The 15,318-nt window shown below is 35.3% G+C and overlaps 1 protein-coding gene across 1 annotated transcript; it reads right to left on the bottom strand.

Moving 5' to 3' along the window:
• Window positions 1-10,648: 10,648 nt before the first annotated feature.
• Window positions 10,649-13,920, bottom strand: LOC112189386 (PI-PLC X domain-containing protein At5g67130). Its single transcript, XM_024328710.2, has 7 exons — window positions 13,673-13,920; window positions 13,454-13,576; window positions 11,902-12,144; window positions 11,515-11,818; window positions 11,182-11,405; window positions 10,996-11,083; window positions 10,649-10,865 (listed from the first exon to the last, which is right to left on the bottom strand). Exons 1-6 carry the CDS (start codon window positions 13,772-13,774, stop codon window positions 11,039-11,041), a joined length of 1,041 nt encoding a protein of 346 aa, XP_024184478.1. The 5' UTR covers window positions 13,775-13,920; the 3' UTR covers window positions 10,649-10,865; window positions 10,996-11,038.
• Window positions 13,921-15,318: the final 1,398 nt, after the last annotated feature.

Genomic DNA, 15,318 nt, shown 5'->3' with positions numbered 1-15,318 from the left:
GAGGCCATGCATGGGCTGAGTATAGATAGGGTATAGGTATTAGACTATTAGGTATCAGTTGGACGTTATGGTTTCAGTTGGACGTTTGTACGTATAGGTATTAGGCATGAGCTAGGTGTAGAAACTATAGATAGTAAGTTCCAATCAACTTTCGGCTACTTGATGCCCACAGTAATAAGCAACGTTCCTCTTCCAGAAAACACGCAAAAACACTAATGCCAAATAATGAAGACCTCACTGTACCGGTATGCAAACTCGTGCGTTCGTCCCTAGCTATCCCCGGCCTCGATCCGCTACCTTTATACACTACAAAGTCCAGACAAATTATCTGTCGAGCTAGTGAGCTACCCCAGCTCTAGCTTCACAGCCCCTAACTTATGGGTGTGGTGATCCATCGATCGAGGATGACTAATAGGCCGGCCGGCACTAGATTTTTTGTGGATCCTCTCTTTCTGGCGTGGAAATCAATGAGCGGAAAACGGAAACAGTTCATTATCTAGTTCCTTGAGTAATTATTAGAGAATTGTAGGTTTTCATTTTCAAAACTTTGAGATCAAAACTTTATTAAATGCTCATCAAAACCTTGTCAAATTCTTTTGCAATAATTATATTTGCAAAAATAATTATAGAATGAATATACAATTTGATTATCATCTGCGATGTTACATTGTAATATACTTATGTTGTTAAATATTTTGATTTGTAATGTATATATATTGAACTATGTTAAGTTGAAGATCAATTAAGACTTAAGATCTATGATACGCAGGAACGTAACAGATAGATATGTAGGTAGATTAATCAGTTTTTTTTTTTTTTTATAGGATAGGTAGATTAATCAGTTAAGCTTAACTGTATATGTGCATGTAGTATGAGGTTCCAAGCGACATTTTGCAAAAAAAGATTCTCACAGAAAGCTTTAGGTAGAGAGTTGCACCCCCACCCCATGTGTGAAAGGGGTCCCCTCGATTGTCCTTTGCACATTTTTGTTTGGTGCATAATTGGATCTTTGTCTTTGCTCTTGTTTCTTTCATTCCCACTTTGCATTTTTAATCCTAATTCTCTTTGCTTTGAGTTTGAGTCGAGACTTGAGGGCTAAGGGTACGTCCACATTAGGTAACCTTATATGTTATGCCAGGCCGGGGCTGCCCCAAAACCCACGTGATCGGGTGGTGTGCTTGGCCACAATGGGGATCGAAGGATGGAGATTTGAGCTAGGGCATCAAACTCCATTGTTATATGTATACAACTATGGTGGGGCTGGCATCGATTCGACAGAGAGATTAGGGTTGGGACTCTTGAGTAGTCTTAGTTTCTTATAAGTTGTATAACAAACAACAATGGAAACGATGGTGGATGATGATGTTGCCCCAAGAGCATGTTACCCCCTCGTGGGTGTATCGTAATCGTCCTTGGTACGTTTGTGCATGTTTTGACAAGTACCTGACAGCCACTTAGATATGTGTATATAGCTAAGTGATCCATCCTTCACCCCAACCCCCTTACCACCATGCCAAACCATCAATTCCAATTCACTTTTGCTATGATGAACAACAAATTCATTCCGGAACGGAACAAACGTACATGTACTATATATTCCATGTTGATCGTGACCATATATGTGGGATTTAGGATTTTTTTTTTTTGCGAGAGTAATATAGGCCACTTCAAGAAACTAATTGCTTGTTTTGTTTGTCTAATATTATCCTTTAATCATAAACTTGAACAAACGCATATTTCCATAATTTTTACAAAACTAGTAACATTTACAACAAAATTTGATTGTAAAAATAAATGTCCGTTGGGCGAAGGAATGTGACTATCTATGTTGGCTTTATCTTATATTCTTATTACACCACGAAAGGTTTTACGACTATGCATTTCAAAAACTCTTTTGAGATCTCGTAATCATATATGATATACTTAATTATACGTTTTGATTAATATTTTTGTTTAAAAATGTAAAAAAATAACAGAAGTTACAATGTACTTGAGAGATTAGTTACTTTTTGTGAGAATTCAAATTTAAAGATTGCTACGATGTGTATTATCAATGTAGTTTTATAGAAAACAAGAGGCTAGCTGTCGATAAGAGAATACCCCACCCACAATTATACAACACTTTGAGCTATGCTTTGAAAATTATTATATATAATTGATGTTTGGTGCATTTCTTAATCAATATAGCTCTTTAGTAGTGCGTTGACGACAAGAGTACTACTCCACGAACAAAGCACAATAGTCAAAATGGCATAAAACAACACGAGTACGTAAATAGTATTAAAATCAAATCCACTACACGCCCATGATCACATAGTCTGAATCCAATCAAGAAAAAACACGGATATCTCCCTCTTGTTCATTGGCTCATTCTTTTATTTCTCTAATGTGTTTTTCTACACCAATAACATGAAGCCCATTATTCTCCCTCGCAAAGCAACATCGAAGCATGCATGTTACTAACTTACCTAGTGAAACTAATCATATATTAATCAGATTAGGTAATCAAGCAGATCTCATATCCCTATTATTCATATCCATTAATTATATAACAAATGCCTAATAGACATTGATTTTATAAATATAGTATATGATCAATACTAATTTCTATTGCTTTGTAAAGATTGCTAGCATGTGTTGGATGCCTCCTAACCTACCAACTCACATGCTCTTCACCTATCAAGCTTTACTTAATCCTATAATTAACCAATTATACGTCTCAGATCGTATATAATCTTTCTTATTTGTGATTCTCTTTGTATATTCAACGATTATTTATCCAGGTGATGCCAAAAAAGCAGGATCTTGGATTACTAAAACAAGTTATTTATTCTAAACCTTAATTTCTACCCAAGTCTAAACTTGACTAAGTAGCTTAGCACCAAAGACTTCAGACTTTTCGGGAACAATGCTATAACTCTAATGTGTAGAGAAAAATGAACTAGGCCACAGTCGTGATGAATTTGATCGACTCAAAATTCAAAAGTAGACAGCCTTGAATCTGACAAGAATTGCAGAATCCAAACAACTTTTTGTAGTTGTAAAATACTTTACTACTACTCCCTTAGTGAGTTATTGGGTTTTACACTTTTACCATGAGGCAGAGCTGGCCTGAGGGTTGCCAACTGAGGCAGCCGCCTGATTCGGAGGGCCTCTAAATATCTGATTTTCAATGTAGTTTTTGTATAAACTTTGCATGTAAGTCATGTTCCATTTGCATTAGCGTAGTGTGGTCGTATGACAGTGATTGAACCAGTTCAACTACGGTTCGAATTCTAGTGAGGGCTTTTTAAAGTTTTTCTTCTATTTGTATGTTTTTAGGGAAAATCATCCAAATAGTGTCTGAATTTTTTCAGACTATTAATTTTCATACCTATACTTTGAAAAATATCAAAATGGTACCTAACGATTTAAGCCCGACCCAATTTCCATACCTAACAACAGTAAAAACGTTAACTTTGAAGGATATTTTCGTCATTTTACTATTCATCTTCTCCAAACTAGACAAATACAAAGAGAAAAAAAAAAAAAAGAGCTTGCCATGGTTCGACCTCGGGCAGATTAATTCACTTCTCAATATCTCAGCCATTGGGTCAACAATTGTTTGCAATTAATCATTCTCTTTTTTCAATCAATATGTCATAAATTAAACCTGACGATTAACTCAACACAATTAACTCCAGATCACCCCACCACGCTTGAATCCAGAGTGTGCCCGATCCATCCCCAGAGCAGATCCCATAGAACCACCTCGCCGGAATCCGACCCACCTCGCTGCCAGTTAATGGGTTCTCTCCAAAACCAGTGAGACAACCACAATGGGGAAGAAGAGCAGAGAAGCAGTCAAGGCAAAGAACCAGACCAACCCTCCTCCATCAGAGAATCAAGTCTCCGGCACAGGGATGTTTTTATGTCTTCAAAATGCATCAGCAGCCAGAGGACGAGGATGAGGACAAGGACAATTTAATCAAGAATATGGTCTCTCTAATTCTCTCTCTCTGACCGGAGGTGTGTGGATTGACTTATTCGTGAAGCAATGGGGCTGGGATTGTTGGGTTGGGAAGAAGAAGAAGAGTGGTGGAGTCGGGTTTAGGCTTTGCAAGCTGAGATTGGTGCTCTGGCCACTGGATTCAGGGCTTCACGAGCTTTGCGGTGTTGATGGTGATGCCCAACTTGGATTTTGTAAACTTTTGGGTGTGGTTAGATCAATGAAGAGTTTTGGATTTTTGTTGAAGAATCCAATTGTCAAGGATTTGTTATTGTTGTTGATTTATGGTGTTGGAAAGAACTAGTATTGTATCGAAGAGTTTAAATGGATGTACATGTTTTCCTTCTCCAATTAATGGTAGGAAACTTTGTAGCTGGAGATCTAGAATGAAGGAGGAGGATAGAGAGAGATACTTTCAGAGACTGCAAAACACGAGAAGGAAGATGACAGAATGGTCAAAGAGAAAGTGTTTTTAAACTAAATGATATGCATATACAATTTTTGGTTGCCTCATGCTAATACCGTGCAAGTATTCTGGTGGTTGGGGCTTTGGTTTGCATATATGTGGGATGGGTTCGAGTCTTCGCAATCTTAAAATCATGAGATTATTTTGGATTTTCATTATATTTAAAATTGATTTACTGTACCAAAATACATGAAGTACTGGTTTTACCCCTCAAAAGTTAACGAAGTAACATTTTTACTATTGTTAGGTATGGAAATTGTGTCGGGCTTAAATCGTCAGGTACCATTTCGATGTTTTTCAAAGTATAGGTATGAAAATTAATAGTCTGGAAAAGTTCAGACACTGTTTGGACGATTTTCCCATGTTTTTAAGGTTCTTTTTTTATTAGTGTCTCATATATTTTTTTCTTCCTTTTGTATGTTTTCAGGTCTACAATTTTTTCATTTATAAATCTACAAATACTGATGTAAATTTTATATATTTCTTTTGTTGTTATTATATTTATACTCACTAAATTTCAAAAATAGATTATAGCTATTTAAAGAAAAAAATTATGAAAACTTCATGTAAGGCTACATTTTAATTGCTCGCTGATAGGAGCATTTTAATGTGATATTTTAATAGTTAATTCCTCACATTTTGCTTAGTTAATTCCTTAACTGAATCGATTTTTAATTCAATTTCTATTTTTAGGTACATTGGAGTAGATGAAGGTGAAATGAGCGTTAGGTCCATAATTACCTGGAAATGATGGAGAAAAATGGAAATGTACTAAAAGATCAATTTTACACATATTCCTACTCCGGCTAGGAGAAACCAAGCCAAGCAAAGAAGAAGGAGCGGCCGCCTGACCAAATGAACTTCAAATGAGCTGAAACCTTCCAGATCCATTCTAGACACCCAAAGGATCATTTCTTATGAAGAGTGCCAGAGCAAAATATGAGTGGAAGGCCTTCAAACAATCAGCCCAATTTTCTACAGAAGCAAAACCGGAAAACTGGACCTGTAAGAGGTCCAGCAGCATTTCCGGCCCAACCACATGGATTGAAGCTCTGAAAATTTGTCAGGATGATCTACACTCATAGAGGAACATTTGATATGAAGAAATCGGAGGCCCAATATGAAGTTTTGATAGAGAAATAATTGAAGGAATAAAGGGGCAGAAACTGACCTGAAAACAGCTCAACACCACATATTCATGTTTCCCACCCACATGAAGAAAGCTAGATGCTTTTCTCTTTTTCCTTGGATATATTTTTTCTACAATCTCTTTAATAGATCATCATCACTTCCATGTTGCTGCACCTTCATGCTTTGCTTTCATTTCATCATTTCTCTTTCTTTTCCATATTCTACAAATCACTTTCATACTCCACTTTCATTATTTTTCTTCCACTCATCATTTCACTCTTCTTTTTCTTCCCTACATAAACACCTTCTCCTCTCATTCTAAAACATCTTCCTTCATCCATCTCATCTTCTTTGTCTCTCCATTTCCTTTCCATTTTTCTCTCCATTCTCTAGTTTTAAGTTTCTGCATTTTTAAGCAAAGAGAAGAAGAGAAGAAGAAGCCATGAAGCCTCCTAGCCGTCATCATCCACCTTGTGCCGTGATAGTGAAGTCTTTCTTTAAAGATTCAAGATCAATGTCTCAAGCTCTTCATCATCCACTCCCTTCATGGTGTAATTCTATCTTTTTCCTTGTAATTTCTTTTGGTTTTCTTTGTTTAGATTTGTAGAACTATGAATTCTAGTTAACAAATAATGTTAAGGGCAAATTTTAAAGCCCGTTTATATGTTTTGAGATAAAGTTGTGATTTCTATATGTTGATTTTTATGTTGCTTTATGATTAATTGAGAATTTTCAGATTCATATATTGTGATTCGAGAGTTGCTTATGTGAGTTTGTTTAATTAAATTTGCGTTATAGATAACTTTTGTATTTTAATCTTATGTGGTTGCAAACACGTAGGGTTTTGATATGAATGGTGCTAGGTTTAAGAACATGAAATCGACTTTTCGTTTTGTGTAAACTTGAATCAAAGTAGTAAAAGTTTTGTGCAAAGACCGAATTTAATTAAAGAGGATTGCAATTAGGTGGACTTTTCCATACTAAGTTGTACACTTGAGTTGATAGCCTTTCTCTATGTGTAATGCGTTAAACATGACATGATTGACTAGCTTTCTAGGGTTTGATTGCATGTTTAATAGGATTAATCTAGGTGCTTTCACTTAGATTAATTAGCATTGAAAAGTAAAATATGGGAAATTGTTTGCTTTTAACGTTTCACATGATCAACTCCTCTCTCATGACTTAGATGAACAATATTAGGGTTTGAATCAATTTTAATCATATGTTTCGGTTTTTGATCTTTGTTCTCTCATTCCATTCGTATTTTTATGTTTTTGCATTTTAATTATTTTGTTAACTTAGTTTTATTTTCGAAAATCCAAAAACAAAATCCCCCCTTTTTTCGTAAATAATGTTTATAGTTGTGAATATCTTTGTGAATATTATACTTTGTTTTAATTTTAATTGTTTAATTGTTTGACAATGACAGGTGTACCCTCAATCCCCGGAATAGAACGATCCCTATTTGCTTATACTACTAACGATATTTCAGGGTTAAATTATGCGCTTGCTTGCAGCGCATCACTCGCTTCAGGCATTTTCAATCTCAGGACTGGCCCTGCCTTGGGGAGAATATCCTCTCCAGAATTTATTTATTTATGAGGGTGTATTGTATTTGGATTTGTGCAGACTTTTTTTAAATGACAGACTTTTTGAAAAGTCCACAGACTCTTTAAAAAGTTGATAGATTATTATGGATTTCTTAAAACCATTGATTTTAACAACAGACTTTTATTGATTCATGAAAATCTATATACTTTATTATGAATGACTTCTACAGATTTCCTAAGATGTACAAAATATATAAAAAAATAAAATAAATGCAGCCCAAACACAAAACAAAATAATAACTTGTTGTCTCTTCAATGCTCCAGTATCTTCTAATACAAATTGACTCAAATAAATGATTGTTAGTCTGTTTAGGAGTTGGTTCTCATTCCTAATCTCCCAACAACATAAATATACAATATAGATCACTTGATGTTTATGGTTAATTATTCTCATCAATTTTGTTTTTGCCGATTAACATAAATTGTAGCAATATTGGTCAATGTTTGATCTACAATCAATCAATTGAAATTCAATTGTTCAACATTTTTTTGAACCATAATATAAATTCAAATTAATGAGAATAATTAATTAATAAGATAAAATTTAGTATGGTTCAAGGTCTTAGGGTTAGACCACAATATTTGAGTTTTAGGGTTTCATAAATCATTTTTATTTCTATTATGGTTCGAAATATCACAATTGAAAAAAAAAAAACAAAAATCACATTCAACAACTACAATGAACATGTTGGGATAAAGAAAGGTTGATATCATAAAAGATTAGAGAAAAGACAAAAAATTAAGAATAAGAGATGATGAAGGACAAACTTCTTCTTCGTGCATAGAGAGAAGAACTTTGATAGATATTTTTTTTTTGAAGAGGAAACTTTGATAGACTTTTTGAAATCTTTGGTCTGGAGGCTGGAAAATTATTGGAGTTTGGTATGTATAGTTAATACTACAAAGTCTATGATTATCCATGATTTTCTAATTCCATAAGTATGAATGATATTTTGAATACCTCTGTACTTTTATTCATTTTTAAAAGTCCTAATTGAATACCCCTAGATTTTGGTGGAATTCATGAAGTCTTTAAAAATCCTAATTGGTTCATGGACTGTTAAAAATCTATATTGAATACACTCAGACTTTTAGATTCCATAGATTTCTTTAAAAGTTCCACTAATTCCATATACAATACACCCCCCTTATTTTGCCTTAGCTATTGTTTTTCTACTTATTTGCGCGATCATTCCCAACGTTCCATTTATTTCCTCATCCGTTCTACTCCATGATTTTTGGTGTAGCACATATCTCAGTTCGTGATGGTTCAAATTTTGACAACTACATCACATTATCATATTCTTGATACTCGTTGCTCTGAACCACATTGTTACACCGCTACAGATCAAATTACGATGATACAGCTCATGATGGCCTCCAATGATACCTTGACCATCAATTCTGATTTCACTCTTGCTCGTCGTATTGGGCTCATCACTATGTCCCCTGCCGATTGATCCATTGTCAATTAGTTCGAAAACTAATATAAAAGACGTAGCTACACACAGGCTTCGATGGGCTACAATCCATCCCAAATTTTAGAAAACATTGTTTTATAGCTTAATTTTAATTTAAAGATTTAAATATTATGAAGTAGCCCACCCCAAATTTCTCAACTTAACACATGTTATTAAAATATTTTAGTTAGCCCACCCAATTCTAAAATACTAGCTGTAAAAGGTGTAACAAGTTCTTTGTTTGTGTTGAGGCATGTATGCGAGGGATCGTATAGGACTACAATATATTAGTCGTGTTGCTCAATTAGGCTTGAATTTCATGTACTTCAATGCTGTGTTTTTTTTTTTAATGAAACAAGAGCTTTTTTTTTAAAGGGTTTGGAACCTAATCTAGCTGGGAGGCTCAGTTCAGGCTCATGCATATTATTAGATAAAGAAACAATACAAAATGGAGAGGAAATAAAGCCTAAGCTCCATCAAATAGCACATTTAAAAGAAACTCTAAGATACAAATTGAACTAAAAGTACATGAAAATGACAAACTAGAGAAAAGTTCACGCTCCTCGGTAAGAAATTCTTTGATGATGCATCAAAACTAAGAGAGTGCAATAAGAAGTTAGGAGCATTGCTTTGCTTGTTGGTACCTTTTTTAAGGGAATTTTTTTTTAGACCGAGTAGTGAATTACTAAACTGTTTAGAACAGTTCCTCTCATTTCACCAAGTTCATCTAATTTTTCCTCAGATAATTTACACTAAAAAAGAAAAAGAAAAAAAAAAGTAGAATAGACAAACAATGAAACAAATGAAAATGGATAGAACTGGTTTTGGATATAGATGTAGGATGTAGCTAGCACAACTCAATTATTGGTAGAGACACAAACTCGACTAACCAAGGTTTGGAGAGCCCATCTAGTGCTAGTTAGTAGTAGTTGGTTCCCATTATAGTGCAGGAAAGCATTATTTAACTAATCTCAACTCTTTCATTTGTAGCCCATTGTTTGCACAACACAACATGGAACATTCGAAATGTACTATAATATATTCGGGACCTTTAAAGACTTGTCACACATATAAGTATTAAAAAGCTTAATTACAACCGTGCATGTTCATATATATTATAGACTACCCCAAAATACCTTAATGCTTTGCAACCTGCATTCCACAAACCCACCACATATAGTAGTAGAAGGCTCATCATTTTCTAAATTCTATCCATTAAGGAAACAAAATTTGTTTTGGAGTATTTGTTTCCACAATAAATATTTTTCTCAATATTTTGGATGTTTTCTCTCCAACATACATTTCTTTTTTTATTTACGGGATCTTCAAAGTTTGTTCGTTTTGGAATGACATGGGTATCCTTCCTAAAGGACCTAAACCTTTTTTTCTGGATTAATTTCAGTTTAGTACCCTGTGGTTTGGGGGTAATATCATGTCAGTCCCTGCTCTTTCAATTTGATCAGTAACACCCCTGTGCTTTCAATTTCAATCAACCGTGCCCAAATTTTACTGTTCCGTCCAAATTTTACTTTGTCAATCCAGTCAAAGTTAACGTTCAAATTGGACGGAACAGTAAAATTTGGTCACGGCTGATTGAAATTGAAAGTACAGGGGTGTTGCTGATCAAATTGAAAGAGCAGGGACTGACATGATGTTACCCCCAAACCACAGGGTACTAAACTGAAATTTATCATTTTTTTTTATAATCTGAATCCTTCCTAAACCTTGGAGCTGTCATTCTGAGTGATCTTCACCTAGGAACTCTAAACACTAAAGAGTTGTTAGCCACGCATCTTCCAAGCCTGCTAAACATAATTGAGCCCGGCCTTCATACAAGCTATGTGTTATAAACAACTTATTTTATTAGATGCCAGAAATCCGTTATAGTCTAGTTGGTTAGGATATTCGGCTCTCACTCGAAAGACCCAGCAACGGAATTTTTTTATTTTTTATTTTCTAAAAATAAAAAAAATTTATACACATGTTTATGCAATGCAACCACCTTCGATTCGATCATATTTTTAACAACCATCAATAAGCGCCAGTGTTTGCTTTAAGGAACTGGCTCAAATTGATTTTGTAAAAGCCTGATAACTATTTTCGAGATATCTGATTTGATTGTCTATAAAGACTACATATCTCAAGATAAGCGTATTGGTAAATTACAATAATGCTCTCTTCTATACCTTAGAGGGTGTTGTTGGTCCTGGCTACAAGGAAAAAAGAACAACAATTATCAAAGTTGTTATTTTCATGAACATACTTTTGCTCACCAAAAACTCAATTAGGCCGGATGGTGAAATGGAATATATAATGAATGAATCATATTTCATAGCTTACCACACATGCATGGATATTGTTACATCCACATATGAGTTCTCCATTAAGCGTGTCTGTAGCTTGAAACGATCCCCCCCCCTCCACTCCTCTGCATCACAAAACCAACAGAAATGTAATTAATTCCAATTACACTGTTGATTTTCCGGTGGTAAATTACTAAACCAAGAGAAAAAGTATATGCATTACCTTGTAAAAATCAACCGCAACAAAATTTGCCCATCGGTTTCCAGCAGCACCATAGCAAGTGTTAAGCTTGCTAACCAAATCCTCAGAATTGAATAGACATGAGAGCTGCTTAATGGGAGGTGATTGAAAATGGTTAACCAGCACCAATGATTTAGTCTTGTCATTTAAAGGCGACGATTCACCTCTGTTTGAACAACTTCCCTCTTCCATTCCATCATCTCCATCTGCAAATTTTCGTGCTCTCAAATAATTAAGAGACAAACTAACACAACATTACTGAACCCAAAAAAAAAAATAACCATAAGTTGCTTAATTTAGTTGGTTGGTTCTTACACTCGTTTTCAACCATGTAGTTCCACTGGTATGCAATCCCTTCGGATTGTTCCTTCTCTTGTTTTGAAGTGAATACAAGTAGCCTTTGGTTCTTGGCAACCATATCGCTAACCAACGGCCAATCCTGACCACTTTTGGGCATGCTTGATACCGGAAACCAGTATTTCATCAATCCGGCAGATTTGAAAACATTTGTCAATCCGTTTGGAGCTTCAACATAGTCCTCTAATATCAATGTCACAATTTCTCCTGGATTTGCTGATAAAAATGCTTGGATTTCGTTTAATGTATCTATAGCTGGCTCCTACAATTTTTAGGTAATAGGTAACACATTTTGGGAACATCTATAATGAAAACGAAGTGAAATAGGGAAGTTTGTTTGCTTACAAATGCAGTGTTGTCATTACATTGTCCTTCGAATAAGGAATGGCACAACCAGACATCTCCTTTAAAATCATAGGTATCAAGCATCAGGGCTCTAACTCCATTGTTAAGTTGTTGAGTGACAGTGTCTTCTTGACTAATCGTCAAGGGAAAACGAGAGACTCCAGTATGAGATGGCTCTCCTTCGATGGCAAAAGCATTGTGGGTTGTCAAAAATGCATATTTGTTGAATGGTAGGGAACTATTCTGTAGAACCACAAATAAGCAAATCTTACTTTAATCCCATTTGAGATTAATTAGCAATGCTACTGGAAAAAAAAAGTACCAAGCTTGTGTAACAAATGATGAGGTGACATTCCATGTCTTCACATCTCACAAATCAATTTCAACAACTAAGTTGGATCGTATACACTAATCATATCATTTAACAAGCAAAGTCTTATTTGAATTTGATAAATCATATAAAAGTACAAGTTCAACACAAATGTCACCATGTGATGAAACAAAACAAGTGACTGCAAAATCCATAGTTCTTATTTTAAAGCCTAATAAATATATATCTATACTATTATTAAGATAAGAGACTTTGTTAGCCAAAACTGAAAATTTTAATAGATTTAACTCTAAAAAATTAAAAAAACTTTGAGAATAAATTAAATTACAAGGATAAATAGGATAATTATAAAATAGATTTTTATTAAGAAAACATATAAAAAAAAGATTCCACAACCCCCACTTTTCTCTCCCACTATTTTACTTTTGCAATAACTACAACTAAATCTATATTTTCTGCAATAACTACCACTTTTTTTTTGTAAATAAAAATTTTATCGTACATACGCAGAGTATGTGATTGCAGACTAGTATAAAAAAAAAAGACACATGTCTTAGCATTTGAATGCATTGATGTAATGATGCATCACTTTAACCCATATCTATTGGCCGGAGCTAATGAAAAATCTGTCCTAAGGTCTAACCTCATTGACGAGAAAGTTAGACACTCTTCAATGTTCAATCAGGGTGCCTAACAAACATGCCAGTATATAATTGTCAATTCTACCGACAAAGGATGACAGAGTATCTCAAGTGTGTCGCAGGACAAACATGAGGTAGCTTAAGGGTCACTTACACCGTCGGTGCATAGAATAATTTTCAGTAGCTTAATTGTACAACTTTATATTTTTTTTATATTTTTTAAATAAAGCTTTATACTTAAATTAGACCTGTCACGTGAAAATGTGAAAATAGTGGCCATAAGATTTTGGGTCCGACTGGATTTAACACAAAGATGACTTCTAACAAGGCCTATATGACGAGAAGAGGTTATGACTCTAAGCCCAATGACAGCAGTTGGCCCCTTTATAGCTATTGGTAGACACTTTTACACCGAAACATCGCAGTTTTCACTTTGCTGGGCAATCGTCAAGGAGCTAGAGTTGGGAAACTTCGCAAAGACAAAAAGTGCGCGACTCACTAAGTCGTGTGTGTCTGTGTATTAGAGAGAGAGAGAGAGAGAGAGAGAGAGAGAGAGAGAGAGAGAGATAGGGTAACGCACCAAAAGCTGGAATTGGTTGGTGGTGGTTGATCTCACACATCTGGAGCCTAAAAACTCAAAAGGGCAACTGAAACAGTAAAGCCCCGCCTCACAATCTCCGTCTGTCGAGCACTGATCTAAGAGCTACGTACACCACATTCGACCAAGTCATATCCTTTGAAAACTATTATTATATATGATTGATACCATGAAGAATAAGAAGATTAAGGAGGCGCAAACCTTGCACTGTCCATCGGAGCAAGCTATGACTACACATGAAAACACAGCAAGAGACATAACCAGAAGTAGAACCAGAAGGAAGCTGTGCCGAGTCGTCTTCATGTTAGAAGCGAAATGATAGGGTGTGGCTGGCCGGGTTTTGATTTTTGAAGGGGCCAATCAACTTGGGTTTCTCGGTTTTTGATATGGCTGAGAAAACGAACGAGCTAGCCGTACCGGTCTGCAGAGGTATATTTGAAGTTGACAAATATAAAGTGGGAGCTAGCTAGTGAGAATACACGTCAACATGCTATAAGCTAAAGGAGGAGTCAAAGACCAACAATTATTGCCAAACGAGAGGTTGACTAGATCCAAATACATGGACAACAAAAGTGTCGAAGACGTTTGGAAGACGAAGGAGATGAAATTTTATGATTAAATTAGAATGTTAATTAATAGGTTTTAATTTTGGGCATGAGGGGTGTTACCAAAAATTAAATTGAATCGTTACGGAACATCCATCGCTCACATAGCTCATCATTATTTGTTTTTTTTTTTTAAAGTAGGAATTTGATTCATGGATGCAAATTTTAGAGAATATGCAATTTATGAGGATTTTTTTTTTGAAAGGAGGATATTCTTTACCTTTTGTAAATGGATTATTTACATTAAATGAGGAAAGCTGATCTTATTAGTATATTATGGCTTCGAGTAAACATTTACTTTCTGTTATGTCGCCGAATCTGTAAAGTGAATAGAGTAGCCAGAAGTGCACTATTCGCTAGTTGATGTCTATTTAGAATAAACACATATGTGGAGACTCTCGTTATTATCTCAAGTTATTCTTCTTATGCTTATTGTAATTTGGGGTTCAGGTATCATGTCCCCCCCTATGTATTCTAAAGTTAATTAATGATCAAGGCCTAAAGGCGGCTGTGCAAGCCCTCTTTAAACAAAAAAAAAAAGATATATACATAAAGCCCCAAAATCAACTCTGCAATCAAACATGTAATTTACGCAATTTTTTTTTCAAACGTGTAATATTTGCAATTTTGATGCCCGTGGAATAATCTGACCTCTCCTTCCTCCTGGAATTCGAGTCCCTCAATTGAGTCCCGTTTGATCTCTAAACACATGTTCAATCACGACAAAAAAATAAATAAATAAATAAATAAATTGGCTATAGACTACGAATTTGATTCGTTGATATTGGCCCAGTTAGCCACAATTGTTTAGCGATAGTGCAGAGACGATTAAAATTTACGTGTCCATAGGTGCAGTGACTGGCGCCCCCTTGCACACGTTTGACAACATTCTTTAGACGCTTTACTCCGTTAGTCCGTTGGGGGTCCTTGCCCCACTATGATACAAACATCTCACGATTGCACAATCAGTGCATGGGTATTGGCAGCGTGCTAGTCACGTGGCTGTTAAATAAGAAGCCTTTAGTCAAGGTTTAGGTCAACATTCATGTCCAGAAACAAAAGGTGAAAGGCAGTAAAAAGAAAATTTTACCACACATCCACGCGCGATGCGCGTGGGAGTTAAAAGATGAGGCGGTTTCGAGTTGCAGCCGACTCTGGCTCTCTGAAATCTGAGAAGACAGACAAAATCGATTTGAAGAAATTGAGTTGCAGCATCGTGGGCACTATTAATCGATCGTTCAT

This window comes from Rosa chinensis, chromosome 2 (genome assembly GCF_002994745.2).
Source record: "Rosa chinensis cultivar Old Blush chromosome 2, RchiOBHm-V2, whole genome shotgun sequence".
NCBI lineage: Eukaryota > Viridiplantae > Streptophyta > Magnoliopsida > Rosales > Rosaceae > Rosa > Rosa chinensis.
The sequence above is the reverse complement of the archived record's forward strand: the minus strand, read 5'-3'. Positions and strand labels throughout refer to the sequence as shown.